This window comes from Lemur catta, chromosome 3 (genome assembly GCF_020740605.2).
Source record: "Lemur catta isolate mLemCat1 chromosome 3, mLemCat1.pri, whole genome shotgun sequence".
NCBI classification, from domain to species: Eukaryota; Metazoa; Chordata; class Mammalia; order Primates; family Lemuridae; genus Lemur; species Lemur catta.
In genome coordinates, this window is record NC_059130.1 from 103,717,355 (window position 1) to 103,740,553 (window position 23,199).

Sequence of the window (23,199 nt, forward strand, 5' to 3'; positions counted from 1 at the left end):
GACTTAGGTCTGTTACCTGGGCTAGAGTGCAGTGGTGTCATCATAGCTCACTGCAACCTCCAGCTCCTGGGCTCAAGCGATCCTCCTGCCTCAGCCTCCCAAGTAGCTGGGACTACATGTGTGCACCACCACTCCTAGCTAATTTTCTTTTTTTTTTTGTAGAGATGGGGTGGTGCTGTGTTGCCCAAGCTGGTCTCCAACTCCTGGCCTCAAGCGAGCTTTCTCCCTTGGCCTCCCAAAGTGCTGGGATTATGGGCATGTGCTACCGCTCCCAGCCCCATCTTTGGTCTTGGTGGGACAGAGAGATGGGCCGGAGCTGTGGAGGAGGTGGGGATCCATCAGTTGGCCATCTCCACCCCCAACATGGGCCATCTCTCCTGCAGTGAGCCAAGGTGCTCCCAGCCACAGAAGACAGACAGCGGCTTTGGGCCTGAATAAACGACTGCAGAGACCTTGGTGAGAAGCGCAAAGGGCATTTATTGAGGAGCTTGGGGGTCTGAGCTCCTCCCCTTGCCCCTGGCCAGCTAGGGCAGCAGGGGTGATAGGATGGTCGGGCTTTGCACGCTTAGGACTCATTTCTCAGAGACCTGAGCGTTCCCCACTTCCCCGCCAGCTGGTGGACCTCTGGGGCACCCATCCTCTTCCCAGGCAGGCTGGGGAAGCGGCAGCAGGTGTCCCCGGAAGGGAGCAGAGCAGGTGCCCCTCAGCAGAGGGTGAAGCGCCGGGCGCTAATGTTCATGCGCGTGAGGCCCAGGTGACGCAGCGGCGGGGCCAGGGTCAGGCCGGCCCCAGGCTCCAGCTCCAGCTCCAGCTCGGCCTCATTCAGCAGCTCCTGGTGCAGGTGACAGGTTTGGTCCATCTTCAGCCGGTGCAGCTGGGCCCGCAGCCGCAGCAGCTGCCCCGCCAGCTGCTGGTCCTGAGCCTGCATCTCCCGCTGCGGCCGAGAGGGGGCGTGAGCCGGCTGGGCTGGCCCCCGGCCTCGCTCCCCTCCCCCCTTCCGGTCAGCAAGGGCCTTTGCAGGATCTGCGCCCTCCCCAGACCCTTCTCGCCTCAGCTTGATGCCTCCCCATCTCTCAGATCTTGCTCCACACTGGTAGTTCTCAAACCCAGCTAAGGAGCCATTGTGAAGCAAATACAGATCACCTAAGCAGAATCTCCAAGTTGGAGCCTGGGCATCTTTATATTTGCACATGTTGGGTTGACGGCCACCTATTCAGCCCTCAACTCTTCAGCTTCTGCCCACAGCATGGTCAGTGCCTCCTTCTGTACTTTACTGTATCTTTGGGGTAGAGCAAGTCCCAGAGTAGGGCAGGCCGTGTCTTTTCCCACCTATAATGGCGGCCCCCAAAGGCAGGGCTCTGTCTCCTGAGCCACAGGAGCACTAGGTCAGTAGATAGGATGGCATCCTTCTGTAGCAAGGCTCCCCGAATGAAACTCTGGACACAACTATTCCTGGCTCCTCAACCCCAGGTGGGGGTAGAGCCCATTCTCATCCCCTCCCCACACCCACAATCTTGGGCCTCAAAGATGACTGGCCTAAAGGCCTTGTGCAAGGCTGCCCACCCCACCAGACTCACCAGCTCCTGTCGGAGCCACTGAAGAGCGGAGTCCATCGAGTCGAAGCCACAGATGGCCCCAGGTCCTCCTGGCCCAGGTTTGGCTTGGGCCCTTCGCCAGGCCTGGCTCTGGACCTGCGCCGTCCACTCCAGGTACGAGGGCCGCCGAGTCTGCAGCTGCAGCTTGGCCGTCAGTGCCTTCACGGAGTCCAGGCTCTCCTCCTCCTCATCCTCCTCATCTTCTTCACCCACTGCCTGGAATTTCAGTGGCCCCAGGGACATGGTGGGTTTGAGGTAAGTGACAGGGCAGGGCTGCCACTCTGGGATTAGGGAAAAGCTGGCAGTATTTCCCAGGGATGAGTGGCAGAAGCTGGCTGTGAGCAGTGGCTCATGCCTGTAATTCTAGCACTCTGGGAGGCTGAAGTGGGAGGATCACTGAGGTCAGAAGTTCGAGAACAGCCTGAGCTAGAGTGAGACCCCGGTCTCTACAAAAAATAGAAACATTAGCCAGACGTGGTGGCATGCACCTATAGTCCCCCAGCTACTCCGCAGGCTGAGGCAGGAGGATCCCCTTGAACTGAAGAATTTGAGGTTGCAGTGAGCTATGATAATGCCACTATGCTCTAGCCCGAGAGACAGAGCAAGACTGTCTCAAAAAAAAAAAAAAACAAAAAACAAAAAAGCCAAGGGTGAAAAAAGCATGCGATGGTGAATGTTCAAGGTGGGTTAGGCAGGCTGAGTGTGCCAGGGTGAGTGAGCAGATAGCTGTGTGAGGCCAAGTGTGCAAGGGCTGGAATTTTCCTGGACTGCTAACCCAGGAGCCACGTGATGCCCATCCGGGTGGGGGCAGGAGGAGCCCTGCTCCTCTGGCCCCGAGGATGAGTTTTATTGTCTTTGCCTAGAAGGAGACACCCAGTTCCCAGAAAGGAAGTCGCTCCAGGATGAGAAAAGCATCACTCACACCGGAGTCTTGGCTTTCCTCCCAAGATCCAAGTTAAGGTAGTTGAGAGGTGGGAGGAGCTGACTAGCTGCTGTCCTTACTCAGGACACCAGCCCTTTAGTAAAGGAATAGCATGCAGGGCCCTGGCCTGGGAGTCAGGAGCCCTGGGTTCTAGTGCTGGCTCTGTGGAACCTTGGGCAAGTCGCTGACTTTCTCTTAGCTCTGCTGGGACAGATCAAGGACTTCAGGTTATACTCCAAGAAACCTTAGGTTCCCTTGGAAATCCTTCAAAGGGCTGCCTGCAAGGGCGGAAGGGCAAAGCTGTGGATGGTTCCCAGTCCTCCCTCTCTCTGCCCCTGCCCAGGCTTCAACCAGAGCAGTTCCCTTTTTTAAACTTTGTGTTGCAATATAACATACACACAGAAAAATGCACATTTCATAAATGTACGGCTTGACGAATTCTCCTAAACGGAACACACCTATGTAACCAGCGCCCAGATCAAGCAACAGTATTACCAGCACTCAGGAAGCCTCCTGTGTGCTCCTGGCCTGTCACTACTTTCCTAAGGGTAACACTACCCTCATTTCTGACAGCATAGATTAGCTTTGCCTGTTTGTATACTCTCCAGTGGTTCTCAAACTGTAGCATGCATCAGAATCACCTGGAAAGCTTGCTAAGATCAGAGTTTTGACTCAGTCTGTATGGGATGGGGCCTGATAATTTGCATTTCTACCTAATTCTCATCCCAGCTGCTGCTGCTGGTCTGGAATTTTACAATTTGTACCGTTTCATGTCTGATTTCTTTCATAGAGAAGTTCCAATTTCATGTTTATATTATGAGGACCCACCTATGATTTTATTTTTTTCATTTGAAAGTCTGGAACCTAGTGGACCAGAAGGCCCTTTGTTTTTTTTTTTTTTTTTTTGAGACAGCGTCTCACTTTTTTGCCCGGGCTAGAGTGAGTGCCGTGGCGTTAGCCTAGCTCACAACAACCTCAAACTCCTGGGCTTAAGCGATCCTACTGCCTCAGCCTCCCGAGTAGCTGGGACTACAGGCATGCACCACCATGCCCGGCTAATTTTTGCTATATATATTTTAGTTGGCCAGATAATTTCTTTCTATTTTTTTAGTAGAGACGGGGTCTCGCTCTTGCTCAGGCTGGTCTCGAACTCCTGACCTTGAGCGATCCACCCACCTCGGCCTCCCAGAGTGCTAGGATTACAGGCGTGAGCCACCGCGCCCGGCCCAGAAGGCCCTTTGAAGGAAAGAGTTGGTCTTACTCTGCTTAGTAACCAGCACCCAGTACAGTGCAGACAGCAGTGTTTAAGAAATGAAAAAATAATTAGGAGAATGGACGAATGAATGAGTCCTCCAGTAAATCAGTTTAGTCTCCTACTGTAATTTTACCAGCTTAAGTGTGTCTCTTGCCAGACTGAAAACCCTGTGAATAGAACTTCCTGTCATCCCTGGGTCCCGACACCACACACAGCTCACAGTGTGGGCAATGCATGCTTGGTGAAAGGATGGTGTGACAGAGGATGGGGTTTTTGAGGGCAGGACTCAGTGAGAAGTGGCAGGCAAAGAGGGCACCCACAGGCAGGGACTTCCAGCTGTGGAGGGGGAGGGGCATTTAAGGTGGACCAAGGGATTTCCTCCATTGCCCTTTACATACTGGGAGGCAGCAGCAAGTTCCCAATTTCACCCCTACATTTTCCAGCCCTTCCACCAGAATACAGGGGAAGAGATGGTTATTTTTTTTGTTTGTTTTTTGAGTTAGCATAGTACTAGCACCCAGGGCTTCAAAAAAGCAAAAATATTGAGTGTCTCCTGTGACCCAGGCACGGGGTTAAGGGCTTTGGGCAAGATTATTCTCCCCATTTTGCAGATGATGAAATCGAGGTTTACTTATAACAGGCTCTGGCCAGGGACCTGGCTAAGAGATACTGGCAGTGTGAGGGGAGGATTCCGGTGAAACTCTGAGATCCCTTCCTCTGAGGGGCCTCCTTAACAGCTGTCCTGCGGGTGTCGCCAGCTGCTCAGCCAGTTCCTGTCCCTTCTGGAGCCCGCGCCTGCCCCGCCTGACGCTCGCGGAGTCTGTCCTGCTGGGCCCCAAGTCCCCTACTGGCGGAATGGAGTTCTCAGAGCTGATCCGTACTGGCCGGGCCCAAGCACAGCTCCTGCGGGGCCCGGAGGCGCCCCCGCTGCGCGGCACGCTGTGCGTCACTGGCCACCACCTGCTGCTGTCTCCAGGGCCCCAGTCGACTCCAGACCTGTGGCTCCTGCTGTTGCGTAGTGTCGACTCTATCGAGAAGAGGTTAGACGTGGCGGGGGCGTCCCCGGAGTAGGGGAGCGCGCGGCTCCGCGGGAAGAGGGGGAAGGGCAAGCGCAGCTGGAGCGGGCGCTTTCCTGCATAGCGTCCAGTCCTATGAAACTCGTTTCCCTTCCCCCGGTGGGGGGCGGGGGACACTGAGCCTGGGCCCGTCCATCCCCAGGGTTGCGGGTGACTCGGGCACCATCATTCTGCGCTGTAAAGACCTGCGGGTGCTGCAGCTGGAAATAGAGGGCGTAGAAGCGACGCTGGACATCGCCCGCTCCATCGAGGTATGCTGAGAACGCACCTGAAGCCCTTAAGCTATGCCTGTCCCTTACAGAGGGAGGTATGATAAAAAGGAGCTACTGTGCAAAGGAGCTCTGCATCCAGTCTGTCCCAGGGCACGGCTAAATGGCAGGGGGCTGTAGGGTGGTCTGAGGTACGTGGATAGGCTGCGAAGCGGAGGGGCTGGAAAGGGCGCGGGTGACGATTCCGATCTTCCCCAGCGCCCCTGACTTCCTTCCCCAGGCTCTGTCCTCCCTGGAATCGGTCATCACGTCCTTTCCGTTCTTCTACCGTCCCAAGGGCCTGAGATTGGGCGACGCCTGGCACTTCCTCCCGCCCGAACGCTACTACAAGCGAGTAGCTCGCGAGGTGGGCGCGGTCGTGAGGGCCTGGGGATGTGGAAACGCCGGGCCTGGAAAGGGCGCGGCGACAGGGCACTCGCTGGGTCCCCTAAACCTGGCCTTCGCCCCTCCCTGCGCCGCAGACCGACGCGTGGCGGCTCAGCGAGGTGAACGAGGACTTCAGCTTGTGCCCTAGTTACCCCCGAGCCGTGATCGTGCCTCGCGCGGTGGACGACGATGCCCTGGCGCGCAGCGCCCGCTTCCGCCAGGGAGGCCGCTTCCCTGTGCTCAGCTACCACCACGCTCCCAGCGGAACCGTGAGCCCCGCCCCGCCCCGCCCCGGCTCCGCCCCCGGGACCCTCGGCGTCCTCCCCGGCCGGTCCGCAGCCTGGCTCCTGCTGGGGCTGCTGCCCTGTCCCGGCCCCGCCCCCTCCGCTCAATCCAGCTTCCGCCGACTCTGGCCCCGCTGTCGGCGGCCCTGGGACTCTTGAAGTTTAATTCCTTCTTTGTCAACCCAGGATTTACCCACCGTGTATTCACAGGGTCCCTCCCCACTCTGGCCACAGCACACACTGACCAGTCCAAAGCCCGGAGAGTTCCCCCTCTACGGTCCCTGTGCTCCAGCTCGCCTATGCCAGCTCTAGCCTGGCTCCTGTGTGTAGACCTGGCCCTGGGCTCCCCAGGCTGGGTCGGCACACTTCTGGAGCTGGGTCCCTGTCCGCAGGTTCTGTTACGCTCCAGCCAGCCTCTGACCGGTCCCCAAAAGCGGCGCTGTGCTGAGGATGAGGAGCTGCTGCGAGCTGTGCTGGCGGGGGCTCGCCCTGGGGCCCGGGGCTTCATCCTGGACACACGCTCGGCCCAGGCCGCAAAACAGGCCCGTATGACTGGCGGTGGCACGGAGGCCAAGGCCGCTTACCCCCGCTGGAAAAGGCTGCACCGGCCCCTGGAGAGGTAAGGGGCCTCCCATCCTCCCCAGGCTCCTTCCTGCAGGAATCTATGAATGTGTGTCCATGTGGGTGGGCTGGGGGGGTCTTCCAGGAGCCTTGAAGACTGCTAGGCCTTTCCTGTTGGCCATCCCTCCAGGTGGGCACGCCCACTGGCACACCCCCACTGAGAGCTCATTACTCTCCAGGCACCCCAACTTTGCCTGCAAAGGCACCTCTTTAGACTGAAATTTGTCTTCCTGAAACAGCCTCCCTTACACACACACACACCCCTCCCTGCCTCCCTGAGGGCTGTGCCTACACAGCTGGATCTATTTCCTCTGTCTCCAAGTGATGATAGTGTGAAGAGGAGGTCCTGAGGGAGTTTTTGTGCTTTGGGGAGAGTTAGACTGCTTCCCTATCCAAAATACAAAACTGTTTATTCATTTATTCATCCCGCATTGAGCACAGAGGCTGCCATGGTGACCAGCCCAGACATGACAGAGATCAGCAGTAAATGGGCAATCAGAGCCCACTGAGACAAGTAATAGCACAGAGGAGGTGCCCCTCTCTTAGTAAGGTGACTTCAAGTAATCCGAACGTTCTGAGACTAGGATGCTTTAGCTGAGACCTGAAAGAGGGGGGAGTTAGCCAGAAGGAGGAAGGGCACTCCAGATGGAAGGAACTGCAGGCATATATTATAGGTGAAGAGAATGCCTGGTAATTTGTCCTGTTTAGGGAACTGCAAGTTTGGTATTTCCCCCTTTATCCTCGAGGATACACTTTGAGACCCCCAGTGGATGCCTGAAACCTCAGAGAGTACCAAACTCTATATATACTATGTTTTCCTGTACATACATACCTGTGGTAAAGGTTAATTTATAAACTAGGCACAGTAAGAGATTAACAATTAATAATAAAATGTAACAATTATAACAATATACTGTACTAAAAGTTGTGTGAATGTAGTCTTTCTCTCAAAATACCGTATTGTACTGTACTCACCCTTCCTCTTACAATGATGTGAAAAGATAAAATGCCTAAGTATGATGTAGGCATTGTGACGTAGAGTTAGGCTACTAGTGACCTTGAACACAAACACTGCGATGCGGCCAGTCGCTCTGACAACTGAGACAACTACTAAGTGACTAACAGGCAGGCGGTGTATACAGTGTGGATATGTTGGACAAAGGGATGATTCACGTCCTGAGTAGGACAGAGCAGGATGGCTCAAGATTTCATCACGCTACTCAGAACAGCACACAATTGATATCTGATGCACTGTTTATTTTGGGAATTTTCCATTTAATATTTTTGGACCACAGTTGACCATGGGTAACTGAAATGTCAGAAAGTGAAACCATGGATTGGGAGGACTCCTGTACTGTACGATGGGAGCACAGTGTGAAGTGGGACTAGAGAGAGATGAAGCTAGAAGGATGAGGGGCCAGAGTGAAGGTCTTCAGTGCTGTGGTTATGAGCTTAGGCTTTATGCTAAAGGCAGGGGGGAGCCACTAAAGGCTTTTAAATGGCACTGAAAAGTCTGCATTAGATTTTCTGCAGGAAGTCACAAGTGACCTTGAGCAGATTCTGGAAGGTAGGAGTAGATGCTGAAGTCCAAGAGCATTGTGTTTCTCGTCAGACTAGGGCTCCCCAGGGAGTACTATGTTGCTCTCATCAGACTGGGGTAATTCAAGGGTATTGTGATACTTGTATCAAATTGGGGGTTTCCCAGGGCATTCTGTGTTTCCCCGGAGGGCTATGTGACCCCTCCCCAGGTAATGCTCCCCAAAGGGTCTTTCTTGGGTCTCTCCCATTAGACTGGGGAATCCTTAAAGATACAGAATCATTTCCGTCAGATTAGGAGCTCTTCAGTGGGCTCCACGTTCCATGAGACTGGGCTCCCCAAAGAGTCCTGTGTCCCTCTTATCAGATGTGCTCCTCAGAGGGTTCTGTCTCATTGGTCTGGAGCACTTGCTCCCAGACTGCGGTCACTAAGCACGCGGGCTAGGGGAAGGATGACGAGACTCCCACTTGTCCAGGGGGCGGCCCCTACAAGAGAGCTTCGTGCGCCTGGTGGAGGCCTGTGGGGACCCAGAGCAGAGCATGGACCGCTGGCTGAGTCGGCTAGAGGGCTGCCGCTGGCTGGCACACGTGAAAGAAGCCCTGAGCACCGCCTGCCTGGCGGCCCAGGCCATGGAGAGGTAAGGCCCCTACCCTGTGAGACAGAGAATGGGGCGGGACAGGCAGGGCCCTCAACCCCTGGGCACAAAACCATGACTCAGTAAACAAATACAGCCTAGAACTGGGCCCATTCTATTCCTGGCCTGGTCACCCCCAGCAGGGGACTTGGCCACTGTTGATGAGCCCTGGGCCCACAGGGAAGGGGCCTGCATCCTGGTGCATGGGGCTGAAGGCACGGACAGCACCTTACTTGTGACTTCACTGGCCCAACTCATCCTGGACCCCACGAGCCGGACCATGGCTGGATTCCAGGAACTGATAGAGCGGGAGTGGATCCAGGTAAGTGACCACCCAACCCCAGCCCTGCCCCTCCATCCAGAAACCCTGCTTCCTGGTGCCCATCGCTCTGCCCCCTCCCCAGGCCGGCCATCCCTTCCAGCTGCGCTGTGCCCACTCGGCCTTCTCCCACGCCCGCCCCAAGCACGAGGCACCCACCTTTCTCCTCTTCCTGGACTGCGTGTGGCAGCTGGGCCGCCAGTTCCCGCTGTCACTGGAGTTTGGGGAGGGGCTGCTGTTGGCACTGTTTGAGCACGCCTATGCCTCCCCCTTTGGCACCTTCCTCTGCAACAGCGAAAAGGAGAGGTGAGCTGAGGAGGTGTGGTGGGGTAGGGGCAGGCACAGGAAAGGGTCACTTAATGGCCGCATCAGCACCTTACTTCTTAGGAGCCATCTTTCCTCTCCCACTGAGTTCTCTTTTAGAAAACTCTTTCGAGTCATCCCCTCCGCTCCTACTAAATCTCATACTTCCTCCTAACTTCCGCAAACCTGGAGATAGATGGGTCCAAGGCCAACCCTTCAGGCCTCCCACTCTGTCCATAGCCAAGAGCAAGTGTACCTCGCCTTGAAAATGAGGACTGAAGGGGGAAGTTGCTGCAAAAGTAAATTATTTCTGGGGCTCTCTGCCACTTTGGTTGATTCTCGTGAAGCAATAGAATCGAGGTTGAAAGCAGAGTCAGATTGTTTGGTCTCAGAGTCCGGCTCTGCCACTCACCTCCTGGGTGACCATGGCAAACCTATGTGAGCCTCGGTCTCCTCGTCAGTAGCATGGTGGGGAGAAGTCACCATAATCTACAGGGGTTGTGAGGATTAACTGAGCTAAAGCACAGAAGTGTTTAGCGCCGTGCCTGACACCCAGTAGGCACATAAGAAGCTGTAGTTGCTTTTATTTGGTTGGCTTATTCCACGTGCTCCCAGGCAGCCCCATAAACCATCTTTGTCTCAGACTGAGAGCAGGGCAGGAAGGGGTCCCTCTTCTCCAACAGTATTTAGCCATCTTCTGTGGCCCAGTTCTCCCTGATACCCCATCTTGTTCACTAACTCCACTAGTCCTGGGTCATCCAGGTTAGAAAACTGTCATCTATACTTACCTTCTTTTCCCCACTTTCATCTTTAGACTTTCTCTTAAGAAGGCCTGAGCTTGGTGCTCTCCTACCGAGGCCCCTCCTCCAGCCCGCACCCAGACTGTTTCTTTCCACCTGGACCCTATGGCAGCCACCTCGCTGCCCTCCACATCTCCACTTTCATCATTTTAAGAAAACGCATCAGTCCAGATCTATCAATATTCACATTGGGCCCTTTCCCACTTTGCTCTGGCTCACGTAGCTCCCCACACGTGTCGCCATTTTGTACACCCTCTGCCAGGTCTGCTGATAGACCCAGCTCAAATATCAAATTCTTAGTTAGCCTTCCCTAACACTTACGCAAAACTAAATTGTTTTCTCCCTCTAAATGGAACGCTTTATGAAGTAGGATTTTGTCTGATTCCTCTTTAATTCTAGCACCCGATACAAGATCTGACTGGCAACAGCGTGTGCCCCAGAGTGGCTGTCACCCTACTAACTAGGGCCACCCACCCAGACTCCCAGAGGGCATAGGTGGGGCTGGACATTCTTCCCTCACTCTCTACAGATGCCTGTGTGAAGTGAGGACTCGAACACACTCCCTGTGGTCTGGGCTCAACCAGCCTAAGGAGCAACGAAAACTCCAGAACCCACTTTATGTCCTCAATCCCTTGGCCATCTGGCCCTCTGTGGAGCCCCAGAGCCTGCGGCTGTGGCAAGGTAACCTCCCCTACTTTCCCCCTGGGGAGTTTTCCCCTCTGCTCAGCTTTCTTACCTGTCTTCCTCCTCCTCAGGCCTGTTTCTGCGCTGGACGCATCCACCTGAGCCGGCAGAGGTAGCATGGGAGAAGGTGTGGCAAATAGTGACAGGAAGGGAGGAGACAGAAGGCTCGCAGCCAACAGCTTCAGCCTGAGCCCCAACCCTAGGACTGGCTCCTTAGACAATGGATGAAACGTTCCTGAAACCTCTCTAGGCCCCTGGGGACCTTTAAACCTTGGACAAGGGTACCTGCAACCCACGCTAGCCCATAATACTCAAGTTCCAAGTTTGAAGTGTCCCAAGTATAGGGAGGTCTAAATAATAAAGGTATTCATGATTAGCATCAACCTACTGGGGTGTCAGTAAGAAGGAAAAATCATGAGACAGACCCCACAAAATATCTGACCAGAAACTATTTATTACCAAATCAATTTATTTCTCAGAGTCCAAAACTTTCTCCAGCAGCCTCCCTGGCCTGGATGGAGGTCCAGCTTCTTAAGCCTCAAACTCAAACTCAAAATACTGTGGGTCGAAGTAGTGGATGCGAACGTAACCATCTTCTCCTCCGCTGCTATAGCTGGAAAAAGACAGCCAGGGACAAGTCAGGTGCTGCCCTGGGAAAGGGATGCCTGAGGGACAGGGCGGGAGGAAGGCAGAGACCAGCCCAGTTAGCTCAGCTCGCTTCACGGGGGCCCTACCTCTTGCCATCAGGATGGAAGGCCACACTGTTGATAGGGCCAAAGTGACCCTTCACTCTTCCAAACTCTTCTTCAAAGGCCAAGTGGAAGAACCTAGAGGAGAGGGGAGAGCAGGCACATGATTAATTCACTATGCACCTTCCAGAACACTCTGGGGGCAGCACCCCTCAAAGGCAAACTATGAGACAAAAAATAAAGCAGCAGAACTATGAATAATGTAAGATGAAGTCAGGGGAAGACTGGACCCAAACATCTGCCTGAATACATAGCTAACACTTACTGAGTGCCTACTATGTGCTGGGTAGAGCTCTACGAGCTTAACAAGTATTAACTCATTTAATATGCACGATTTTAGAAGTATCTTATCACTGCTCCATTATACAGCAGAGAAAACATGAGGACAGAGAAATACAATGATATGTGTAGGTCCTCAGAGTTCATGGCCTTAACTGCTATATTACCCACTGATCACGGGAAGGCCACGAATTTGGCTACACTTCCTCGTAGCTAATATGGTTCATGCTCATTATGAAAGACACGCTGTGAGGTTTCAGTTTGGAAGCGCTCTCTGCCCCTTTACCTGGCCTCAAACTTGCCAATCCTGGTGGAGGTTGTGGTTACATCCATGGCTTCCTGACCGCCACCCAGCACCACCTGAAGGGGAAAAGAAACTCTAGATGGACCATTTTGTTTCTCCCACCTGCCCTATACATTTTTAACATCTCCCACATAACAATGGGAGGATGCCAAAGGCAAGGGATGAACAGACACCTCAGCCACCTCCTGGCCAGTTCCCTGGGGCTACCCAATCATTCAGCCTTGTCACTGGGCTAGAAGTCTCCTCTCTGCCTGACACCAATTCTCCATCATGTTCATACTTTAATTGCCCGAAAAACATCTAGGTCCCTTACATGGTCATAGTTGGGGGAGAGGGCAGCTGAGTTGACGGGACGTTCTGTCCGGAAAGTCTTTTGATGTTCGAGGGTTGTTGAGTCAAAGAGCTGGAGAGAGAAGGCAGGAGAGAAATCTATAAGTGGAGCCTTCTTGAGGGAAGTCAGGCAGGTTGGATGTATGCAGCAGGAGGGTAGGAGCAGCCCCACAAGACCCCTTGCCCAGGCTCACCTTGGCTGTGTTGTCCTTGGATGCGGTGACAAACATGGTCATGTCCCTGGATAACTGGATGTCATTGATCTGCCGGGAGTGCTCCTTAACATTCACCAATACCTCTCCAGACTGGGGAAGGAGGAAGAGTGACACTCTGGGCAGCTCCAACCCCTGCTACTCCCACTGCTCCCCAGAAACCCAAGCACCCAAATCAGAAATCCGAGACACCCTGGACTTTACCCTCTCCTCACCCCCCTAACTAATCAGCCACCCCTGAACATCTCTTGACTCTGTCCAGTATTCCACATCCCGTGCCTATTGGCTAGTTCAGCTCCATTCTCCAAACCACAGCCTGCAAAGCCTTCTCAAGAAAAAATCTGATCATCAATTACCCTTTAAAGACTCCCTCTTGCCTGCAGGAAAATCAGAACTCCTTACCTCCTGACATATAAATAAAATCCTCTAATAAAATCTAGTCCCTGTCTACTTTCCCCAAGACCACACTCAAATGTTCCTGCAGAATCCACAAACATCCTGAACTCTGTGCCTTTGCGGCTCTCTTTGCCTGTGGAATGTCCTTTCCTTCCTGCTTGAAGCTCCATTTATTTCTCACGGCTTAACATACATGCCACCTCCGCTGTCACAGAGTGCACCTTCTGCACTTGATTGAGACTTCTATGATAGCATAATTCACAATATGACTCATGAGCTAGCTGTCTGCAAGTCTGTCTCCCCTGGGGCAGGAACTATGTCAGATTCACTTCTTAGTCCTAGGAGGCCAGCACAGGGCCTGGCACTCAGTGGTGATCCTTATTAACATTACATGAGTACTTTGTGACAAGTTTTTCAAACACCTGATGTCATGTGACCCTGGATAGTGAAATCTTTATTTGAATCCAGCCCTTGTTCTTAACCACTGTACTATCCTGCCTCTTGTAAGGACTCATTCAGGTGGGCCCAAGCCCCACCTGGCCCCTTACCTTGGCACTATACTGGTTGAGCTCTCCACTCTCATGGCCGGCAATGATGCATTCCCCCAGGGGTCCCCAAACAGCACTGGTGATCTTGGAGTCATTGCAAGGGATCTTCATGTAGGGCTCATTGCTGTCTGTGTGGGCAGCAAATGTCAGGCCCTGGGCTCTAAAGCTGCACCCTTCACCCCAACCCCGGCCCCAGCCCTTACCAATCTGGCTCGGATCCCGCAGGTCAAAAAAGCTCACAAAGCACTGGTAGCCCATCTGCTTGTCCGTGGAGAACATGATGATGTTGCCCCCAAAGTCAAAGCCGCAGGTCCGGACAGCTGAATTGGTCTTGAGTAGGGCCAGCTGCTTCCCTGGGGACAGGCAGAGTGTGGGCTACCCCTTGCCCACTGCTATCCTGGAGGACACTCTCCACTTGTCTAACATCATGTCTCACTGTTTTTCCTGCTCCAGCAACTCGAACCCACCACTTTCCTCTTCGTCGCTGCTACACCTTGGCTCAAGTCTTTTAATTTCTTCCCTATAGTCCTTCCTCAGACATCCCGCTAATGTGGCACTGCACATTACACACGTCTCCCCTCAGACTGTGCTCCTGCACAGCAAAGACCTGGTCTGATTTCTCTGCATGTCCCCAGTGCGCAGCATAGACCCGGCACAGAACTGGATGCCTAGTAAATATTTACTTAACGGAGCAGCTTAATAGGCTACCCTGTCTTCAGTCTCAGCTCTTCCAATGCTTCCCACTGTTCGCTGACCTTGCTAAAACTAAACAGACCACCACTCTTCCGTGCTCAAGGACCTCTGCAGCGTGCCAAGTCCTACAGAACAAAGCCAAGCGCTTGAGTATGGCATTCAAGGCCAGCCTTATCCTTTCCTCTGACCATCTATTTTACTCCCTTACCCCATCCCCCACCCAAGCAGCAAGAACTCCAGCCCGATCAGATGACTTGGACATGACACTCTCCATGCTTTCATTCCTGCATGTGTCAAAGTGATGGCATCTTTCTCATCCTTCAAGCCCCAGCTCATATGACATTTACCTTGGGAAACCTTCCCAGGCTGTTCCCATCCCCACTCCAGGCAGTCAGTTGCCCCCCCTCTGGCTTCCCACAGTACTCCATGCTTCCTCCCTCATGGCTAATTCCGTACTGTAATGCTGCTTTTCTCATTTGCCTTTCTTACCATCTAGTCTCTTATTCCCTAGACTGAGAACCATCTCTGGATTTATCTCTACTTCCCCAGGATCTGTTTGCTGAAATAGGTACACTGTAGTTCCTCAATACTTGCTGAAAAAGTAAATGACCCAGACTTACCTGTTTCACAGTCCCAGAGACGACAGCTGTTGTCGGCTGAGCCAGTGAGGACATGCTTGGTGTCCCCTGAAGACATTGTTAAGAAACGTGACTGAATTCACCTGAGCCCTTGTCCTTCCTCTAGGGAAGCCAACGGAATCACTCCCAGTTCAGCCTTTCTTCCTCTTTCTTGCCTCAGAGCATTCTAACCTCCTTATCCAGAACTGGATCTTGTCCTGAATGTTTCCCCAACCAGTGAAGAGACTGGGGAGTAGGTATTATTCTCTAGGCCCATAATAGCATCCTAAATTCCCAAGTTCCAACTCAGCCTCTCCATTGCTGGCAGACCCTGGAGCATAGACTCAGATCAAGAATAAGGATACAGTCAGCGTCCACACACCACACAGCTCCAGTGTGGCCCATGTAGGTGCCCAGCCTCTCACCGTTCACGGAGTACCACACATTGACGATCTGCAGGAGTCAAATGACATAATGGTACATATCCTGGTAGGAGCAGTGGCTTCCCATTTTGCCCCAGAACCCTCAGCAATCTCTAGACAGGCCAATTCTGCCCTCTCCTGTTCGTCTCTTGGGAAATGGCAGGGAGCTGGTAAAAACACCAACTCCTGGATTCTCCTCCCTTCTTGAAGGTAAACAGCAGGGGAGTCGTGAGGCTTGTAAAAGCACCCTCACTTGCCACTCCCAGCCTTCCCCAGGACTCCTAACCTCTTATATTAAGAGGTTAAATTGAGCTCCAGTCCAGAAAACAGTAGCTTTGATTTCCTGTCGAAGTAGGGACAGCTGGTGGTAGGGAAGTCTGGCTTCCAGTGCCTGCTCTGCCACTATCTCACTGTATGATATCAAATACAGTGCTGGACAATAATGCCTTCTTCAAAGGGTAACTGTAAAGCCAATAAAATTATGTGTAAGGAATTTAAAATATAAACGACTTAGCTGAGCGCAGTGGCTCACACCTATAATCCTAGCACTCTGGGAGGCTGAGGCGGGGGGATTGCTTGCGCTCAGGAGTTTGAGACCAGCCTAAGCAAGAATGAGACCCCGTCTCTATTAAAAATAGAAAAAAAAATTAGCCGGACAACTACAAATAGAAACAAAAAATTAGCTGGGGGTAGTGGCTCGTGCCTGTAGTCCCAGCTACTCGGGAGGCTGAGGCAGGAGGATCACTTGAGCCCAGGAGTTTGAGGTTGCTGTGAGTTAGGTTAATGCCATGGAACTCGCCCCAGCAACAGAGGGAGACTCTTGTCTCAAAAAAAAAAAAAAAGCAACTAAAATTAATTAGGCATTCACTTGCACCAAGTACCGTGCTAAGATCCTCACATGAATAATCTCATTTAATGCTAAAAACCTCATTTGGGAGATACTATAAGTACCTATATTTTATAGAAAGAAAAACTTGAAGTTTAGAAAGGTTAAATAACTTACTCAACGTCACTCTGCTAATAGATGCAGGAGTGAGGATTCAAATTAAGTGTGTTTGACTTCAGAGCCCCCACTTTTAACCACTAAATTAACTTAATCCATGTGGAGGTGCCTAAAAAGGCAGTACTGTGAGTGACTATTTGCACCGAGTAGCAGGATGGTACTGCCTGAAACCGTGTCTTAATGACACAGCTTGCCAGATGAGCTTTCCCTACCAGAGATGGTCTGTTCTCCCATCCTGGTAGAGTGATTTAGTTCTTCCCCTGAATGGTCTCCTCTCTGTCCCCTGAGCAAACTGACCCTCATCCCCATCCCCTTTCCACAGTGGTTTCTTAATTTTCTTCTCCCCAACTAATTCCTTTTTCTACCAACAATGAAGTTCCTTCCCAACTTTCCCGGGAGAATATTCCCACCGACCTACCCCTGCTGGGTCTCTGCCTACGTCTCAGAAAGGGGCGTCTTTTGGTTCCCCTCCGGCGGCAAAACTAGTTTGTGCACCCAACGTCCTGACAGAATGAACTCGACCCTCCCGGGCTCCCTCCCGCCCGCCCTCCGGCCGACGCTCACAGGGTCCTTGGCCACGGTGAAGAGGAGGTCTCCCTCGCGGTTATACTTAATCTGGGTAATGGACCGCTCATGGCCCTGCAGCAGGATCGGCTTCTGTAGGGACAGGACGGGAGTGTCAGTGCTCGGAATCGGGCCCCTGCCCCAGGCCAGAACCCCCACCACAACACCCCCAACTCTGTGGAACTCACCATCCCGGCGGTGACGGCGCTGGCAGAGCGGCAACGTGAGTGGGACCGGAAGAGGATAGTGTGCCACTTCCGGATTGTGGGTCTCCGCCCCCCTCGTTCCCGGAAGTAAAAGGGAGCGGCGTTGCCATGGCGGCCTCACTTGGTGGGTAGCCAGCCCCGCCCCTCCGTGGACTTCGCGACCCCCGCTGGGAATTCATTTCTTACTCCGCCTCCACCTGCCATCCCCGACCCCAGCTACAACCCCTGCCCCCGGGCGCCGGGATTCATCTCCCGGCCTCCCGGGGCCTGTCCTACTGGCTAATTGCAGCTGGGGCGTCAGAGAGCGAAGGAGGGAGCTGGGGGCGGCGAGTTGGGGCTAGGAGGCCAGGGGAGGACCAGGTGGGGCCCGGGGGCCAGAGAAAGGCTGGGCAGGGCGGGCGGCCAGCCGTTTGGGATCAGGGGGTCAGGGTAACCTGGGATCGTCCATCTCATTCAGGGCAGGTGCTGGCTCTCGTGCTGGTGGCCGCTCTATGGGGTGGCACGCAGCCGCTGCTGAAGCGGGCCTCCACCGGCCTGCAGCGCGTTCATGAGCCAACCTGGGCCCGGCAGTTGCTGCAGGAGATGAAGACCCTCTTCTTGAATACTGAGGTGCGTCTGTGAAGGCCTCTCTCTTGGGGGAGTAGCCCCTAAGAATTCGGTTTCTGGAGTCAAACAGGTTTAGATCAGAATCTGGCCCAACTACTTACTAGAAACTTTTGTCCTTTAGCCTCAGTTTCATCATCTGTAAAATAGAAATTGTAATGATAACCATCTTATAGGGCAGTTGTGAGAATTAAGTGAGATGGGGCACATGAAGCACTCAGCATTGGGCCCAGGGTGACAGCTGGAGCCCGTACTCCCAGCTACTTGGGAGGCTGAGGCGGGAGGATTGCCTGAGTCCAGGAGTTGGAGGCTTCAGTGAGCTATGATCATGCCACTGCACTCTAGCCTGAGCAACATAGCAGGACCCTGTCTCTAAAAAACAAACAAACAAAAAAACAGTTAGCATTGGGTCTAGTACACACCTAAGTGCACAGTCTATAGCTGCTATTATTAATATTTTATTATTGTGACCCCTTCAATTATATATGGCATCTAGTTTTGTTTTTTTTTTAAGAGACAGGGTGTTGCTTTGTTTCCCATGCTGGAGCACAATGGTGGGATCATAGCTCACTGCAGCCTCAAACTCCTGGGCTCAGGTGATCCTCCTGCCTCAGCTTCCTAAGTAGCCAGGACTAGAGGCACGTGCTACCAAGCCCAGCTAATTTTTCCTTGTTTTTTTGTAGAGATGGAGCCTCACTACATTGCCCAGGCTGGTCTTGAACTGCTGGCCTCAAGTGATCCTTCCCCCTTGGCCTCCCAAGTCCTGGGATTACAGGTGTGAGCCACCACACCTGGCCAAGGCAACTGTTGTGACCCTTTCCAGATGGAGGGCTTGAGGCTCAAATTGGTCCTGGATAGGGGGAAGATAAGGAGGGATATGGAAAACTGCTGCCAATCTAGGCTAGTGGGAAAGACAAGACATGGACACAGCCACTTCTCAGGGCTAAGGGCTCTAAGAGAGGTTCAGATAAAGTGGCTGTTCAGAGGAGGAAGGCTGAAGCTGGGGGATTGGGGAAGGCTTCTTGGAGGGGGTGACATTGGCATTCAAGGCCTTGCAGGATGGGAACTAGCAGAGCTGAGGAAGGGGCAGTTAGGGCAAAGGCATGGAGTTCAATCTGTTTCCCTCTTTGTCCTGGAAGGGTCCTTCTCAGAGGGCTTAGTGTGCCCTGGGCCTTTATAACCATCCCTCCCTCCAAGGAAAGGTATATGCTAGAAGCTCAAAGAAGGCAGTGCTGCTCAGTCAAGCCATCACACTGACTGAAGGTTTCTCCTGTTTCTAGTACCTGATGCCCTTTTTCCTCAACCAGTGTGGCTCCCTTCTCTACTACCTCACCTTGGCATCAACAGGTGGGTCTCTGGCTTGGAACTTCTCTGCTTAGTGGTAGAGGCCACCTGAGTGGGTCATTGTGGGGAGGGACTCTGAAACACCTTGTTCTCATCAGTGAAGAAGAGTGAACTGTCCGGTTCCTTCTTGGTTCCCTCTCTCTGAGCAATAGGGACACAGTAGGCCGGTATGTTGCTAGGCACTGGGGTTGGTTTAAACCTGGCAGTCTTGTGCAGTGGAGGAAGAAGCTAGGTCCATTTTGCTGCACCGAGTGCTGGCTTTGACACTCTTGCTTCCACTCTGTGCTACCTGCCTAACTGTGACAAGGCCCTCAATTGAGTCTTGGTTTTATACCATTGGCTTCATAGCATTGTGAGAATTAAATTCAATGTATGAGAAGCATCTAGCAGAGTACTTGGCACATAGTCAGAGCTCAATAAATGTTCCTTTCTCTCAACATTGATTGACTGCCCTCTACGACATCAGATGTTTTGCTAGTCTTACATGTTTTATTTAATTCTCATAATGACCCTGTGAAGCAGACATGATTATCTTCATTTAAGAGATGAAGTTATGAAACTTTGGGCAACTTATTTCACCTCTTTTAAGTCCCACAGCATGCCAGTGCAGAAAGATATAAAGCCATATTAAAGTTTATGCTTTTGGCCAGGCGCAATGGCTCACACCTGTAATCCTAGCACTCTGGGAGGCCGAGGCGGGCAGATCATTTGAGCTCAGGAGTTCAAGACCAGCCTGAGCAAGAGTGAGACCCCATCTCTACTAAAAATAGAAAGAAATTAGCTGGACAACTAAAAATATATAGAAAAAAAAAATTAGCCGGGCATGGTGGCACATGCCTGTAGTCCCAGCTACTTGGGAGGCTGAGGCAGAAGGATTGCTTGAGCCCAGGAGTTTGAGGTTGCTGTGAGCTAAGCTGACACCATGGCACTCTAGCCTGGGCAACAGAGTGAGACTCTGTCTCAAAAAAAAAAAAAGTTTATGCTCTTGAACTCTGCTATGAGAAGTCCTCCGACTGTGGTTTTGCCTCCCCTGGGGTCTCACCCAGACCCGCAGGGGACTTGGGGCCCCAAATAGCTCTGGGGAACCTATCAGAGGCCATGGGAGGGCAAGGGGATAGGACAGCCTTCAGATGTGCCACCTCAGTTCAACTAGAGTCACTTCACTTTCATCTGGTTTACATTTTGGGCTTCTCATGAGACTTCATTTAATGAGTTTGAAAATCTCTGGCTTAATGAATTTGCTGTGGTGGAAGAATGCTGAACCCTCAGCCAGCTGACTGCAGCTAGCCATTTACCAAGCTTTGAGCAAATTGCAATTTTAGGATCCTATTATTTCATCACCCTCTCCCCTCTATGCTTTAATATCCATCCTTTCAGGCTAGGCAAGGTGGCTCATGCCTGTAATCCCAGCACTTTGGGAGGCCAAGGCAGGAGGATCACTTGAGGCTAGGAGTTTGCGGCCAGCTTGGGCAAAATAGCAAGACCCCATTTCTAAAAACAAAAATACACAAAATCATCCTTTTTAATAATCATAACAGGCCGGGCGCGGTGGCTCACGCCTGTAATCCTAGCACTCTGGGAGGCCTAGGCAGGTGGATTCTTTGAGCTCAGGAGTTCGAGACCAGCCTGAGCAAGAGCGAGACCTCGTCTCTACTAAAAAAATAGAAATTAGCTGGACAACTAAAAATATATGGAAAAAATTAGCCAGGCATTGTGGCGCATGCCTGTAGTCCCAGCTACTTGAGAGGCTGAGGCAGAAGGATTGCTTGAGCCCAGGAGTTTGAGGTTGCTGTGAGCTAGGCTGATGCCACGGCACTCTAGCCCGGGCAACAAAGTGAGACTCTGTCTCAAAAAAAAAAAAAAAAAAAATCATAACAAAAATCACTATTCATTAAGTATCTCCTTCAGCCAGGGTCTATACATGCATTATCACAGTTCATCTTACAACAATGCTATAAAGGAGACGGTATCTCGCAATCACTGTTTTACATGTGGGGAAACAGGCTCAGAGTGTTTGAATGAGCTAACCAAGAGCTAACCAAGATTACAAAGGGAAACCTAGGTCAGCCTCCCTCCCATTGCGCCATACTGGTTCCTCCCCCTTCTGCTGTTGAAACCAGACCTTAGCAGCCATGTAGGTATGTAAACTTAAGAAAGCAGCTCTGGGTAGGTTGGAGTGTTGTATCCATTTCTTGGATGGGTAATGCCAGCCATGCTAGGGCCTCGGGAGGAGTGAGGAGCAGCACAGTTCCCCACTCTTCTACCTCAAGCAGGTGAGGCCTGCGAGGGCTGGGAAAGAATGTGCTAGGAGCCAATGCAAGCATCTCGGTCTGCCTGGCAGTTGGGAGTCTTGTTGGATAAACAAGTCACTCAGCTTCTGATTTATCCATTAGTGTGTATGGTTCTTTTTTCTTTCTTTTTTTTTTAGTGTGGTAAGAACACTTAACATAAGGTCTACCCTCGTAACACGTTTTAAGTGTACAATATAGTGTTGCTAGCTCCATTAGTCTTTTTCAAGTTTGCTTATTGGAAGTCAGTCCCTTGGAGGAACAAATCCTGGGTTATGACTTCTACCAGAGGCCCAGCCCAATGTCCTGAACAGGCATCTGTCCTCCTCCTTCTGACATTTTTTCCCCCCTTTTCTTTAACTCTATAAGGCCTGAGTCATGAGGTGAATCAAAAACTAAATGTGCTTCACCTGGTGTTTGTCCACGTCTATTTAGTTCAATAAGGACACAGGCTTTGGAGTCAGGTAGACCTTGGTTTGGTTTTTGGTATTTTTTTAAGATAGGGTCTCACTATTTTGCTCAGGCTGGTCTCAAACAACTGGCCTCAAGCTATCCTGCTATCCCAGCCACCCAAATAGCTGGGACTATAGGCACACTCCACCACGCCTGGCTCCAGACCTTGGTTTAAATCCTCAATTTGCCTCAATTTATGTGGCTTCTTTGAGCCTTTGTTTCCTTTATTTATGCAAAATGGTCATAATACTCTCCTTACAGTGTTGTTGTGAAAATTAAATGAGAAATGTGCACAAAACACCTAGCACTTTGTTGAAACGTAAATGTTTTGTGCCTAGGAAGGCTTTTTATCTCAGGGATAAAAAGTATCTCAGGGATTCTTCTCATTCTAACCACCCAGATCTGACCTTAGCTGTGCCCATCTGTAACTCTCTGGCCATTGTCTTCACGCTGATTGTTGGGAAGGTCCTTGGAGAAGATATTGGTGGAAAACGTAAGTCAGGCTACTGTGAGTGTGGGCCGCAGCTACTTGGGCCTTGACATACCTGGGTTAGTTCTTTCCCGAGCCCATCTCCCAGGGGCGGGTGAGGAGAGGGCCTTCTCCCATCCTGCCTCTTTCCTGTGCAGCTCTCCTGCTTCCTTGTGGCCATCAGAGTTTCCTTCCCTGGGCAGTCTGGGGACAAAGGCTGGGCGGGAATTGGGACAACACCTCATCTGAGCCCTTCCCCCTGCTCTGTACCAGCTCTGGCATGCCTGGGCTCAGGGCCCTTTGATTTCTGTCCATTATCCCAGGAGCAGTCGCTGGCATGGTGCTCACCGTGACAGGAATTACACTCTGCATCACAAGCTCAGTGAGGAAGACCCAGGGGCAACCGTCTACCCTTTGAATAGGCCGACCCCTGCCTCCAGCTCTGCCATCTCCAGGAAGCCCCTGGGCCGTGAGGTGCAGGCAGGGAGCAGATGGACCTAGCACTTCCCTCTCTGAGCCTCAGCGTCCTCATCTCTTATGGGGATAATAGCTACCTCGTGGATCGCAGTAAGAGAACAAGAGTGAAAAGTTTTTGTAAACTTCAAGTGGTGTTCACCTGCTGGGATTGAGCACACGAGACTTTATGCTTATCCTCAGCAACCTTCACGCCCAGCAGCTTCCTGTTGTCATCTCAGGCACCAGCCCAGCCACCATGACTATGGCCTCATCTGGACTATGAGAGTGGCAGATTCAATGGGCTTCGGCATGGAAGGGCCAGAAATGCAAATAGGAGGCCTGGGCACTCGATCCCAGGGCCACAACTGGCTGAGGGGTGGGATTGAGGGGAAGAAGGTGCATCACTGTGGCAAACATAGGAGAGGAGCTTTCCGTCCACCTTGCCTGTCCCAGCTGTGAGGTGGGCAGAAATCCTCACTGCCAGCCCCTCTTAAACAGGTAGACAACTCAGCCCCAGCACTGCCTCTCTCCAGCACCCAGTGCAACACCTGGCAAGTGGCAGCCTTCAATAAATCTGTAGTAAACAGACAGCTTAGTA

The 23,199-nt window shown here is 52.2% G+C and overlaps 4 protein-coding genes across 4 annotated transcripts; 2 read left to right on the forward strand and 2 right to left on the reverse strand.

Moving 5' to 3' along the window:
- Positions 1-457: 457 nt before the first annotated feature.
- On the reverse strand, positions 458-2,009 carry FAM167B (family with sequence similarity 167 member B). The gene is made up of 2 exons (XM_045548395.1): positions 1,578-2,009; positions 458-934 (listed from the first exon to the last, which is right to left on the reverse strand). Exons 1-2 carry the CDS (start codon positions 1,836-1,838, stop codon positions 704-706), a joined length of 492 nt encoding a protein of 163 aa, XP_045404351.1. The 5' UTR covers positions 1,839-2,009; the 3' UTR covers positions 458-703.
- Positions 2,010-4,494: 2,485 nt separating this feature from the next.
- On the forward strand, positions 4,495-12,978 carry LOC123635837 (myotubularin-related protein 9-like). Its single transcript, XM_045548396.1, has 10 exons — positions 4,495-4,812; positions 4,991-5,099; positions 5,338-5,463; positions 5,579-5,752; positions 6,160-6,386; positions 8,401-8,562; positions 8,740-8,881; positions 8,964-9,184; positions 10,511-10,662; positions 10,737-12,978. The coding sequence occupies exons 1-10, from the start codon at positions 4,628-4,630 to the stop codon at positions 10,853-10,855; spliced, it is 1,617 nt and encodes a 538-aa protein (XP_045404352.1). The 5' UTR covers positions 4,495-4,627; the 3' UTR covers positions 10,856-12,978.
- Positions 11,100-17,074, reverse strand: EIF3I (eukaryotic translation initiation factor 3 subunit I). Its single transcript, XM_045548397.1, has 11 exons — positions 16,971-17,074; positions 16,783-16,875; positions 15,159-15,246; positions 14,797-14,862; positions 13,687-13,836; positions 13,484-13,611; positions 12,522-12,632; positions 12,311-12,400; positions 11,980-12,053; positions 11,400-11,492; positions 11,100-11,278 (listed from the first exon to the last, which is right to left on the reverse strand). The coding sequence occupies exons 1-11, from the start codon at positions 16,971-16,973 to the stop codon at positions 11,197-11,199; spliced, it is 978 nt and encodes a 325-aa protein (XP_045404353.1). The 5' UTR covers positions 16,974-17,074; the 3' UTR covers positions 11,100-11,196.
- TMEM234 (transmembrane protein 234) lies at positions 16,241-23,191 on the forward strand. The gene is made up of 5 exons (XM_045548398.1): positions 16,241-17,112; positions 17,446-17,597; positions 18,872-18,938; positions 22,077-22,169; positions 22,469-23,191. Exons 1-5 carry the CDS (start codon positions 17,097-17,099, stop codon positions 22,561-22,563), a joined length of 423 nt encoding a protein of 140 aa, XP_045404354.1. The 5' UTR covers positions 16,241-17,096; the 3' UTR covers positions 22,564-23,191.
- Positions 23,192-23,199: the final 8 nt, after the last annotated feature.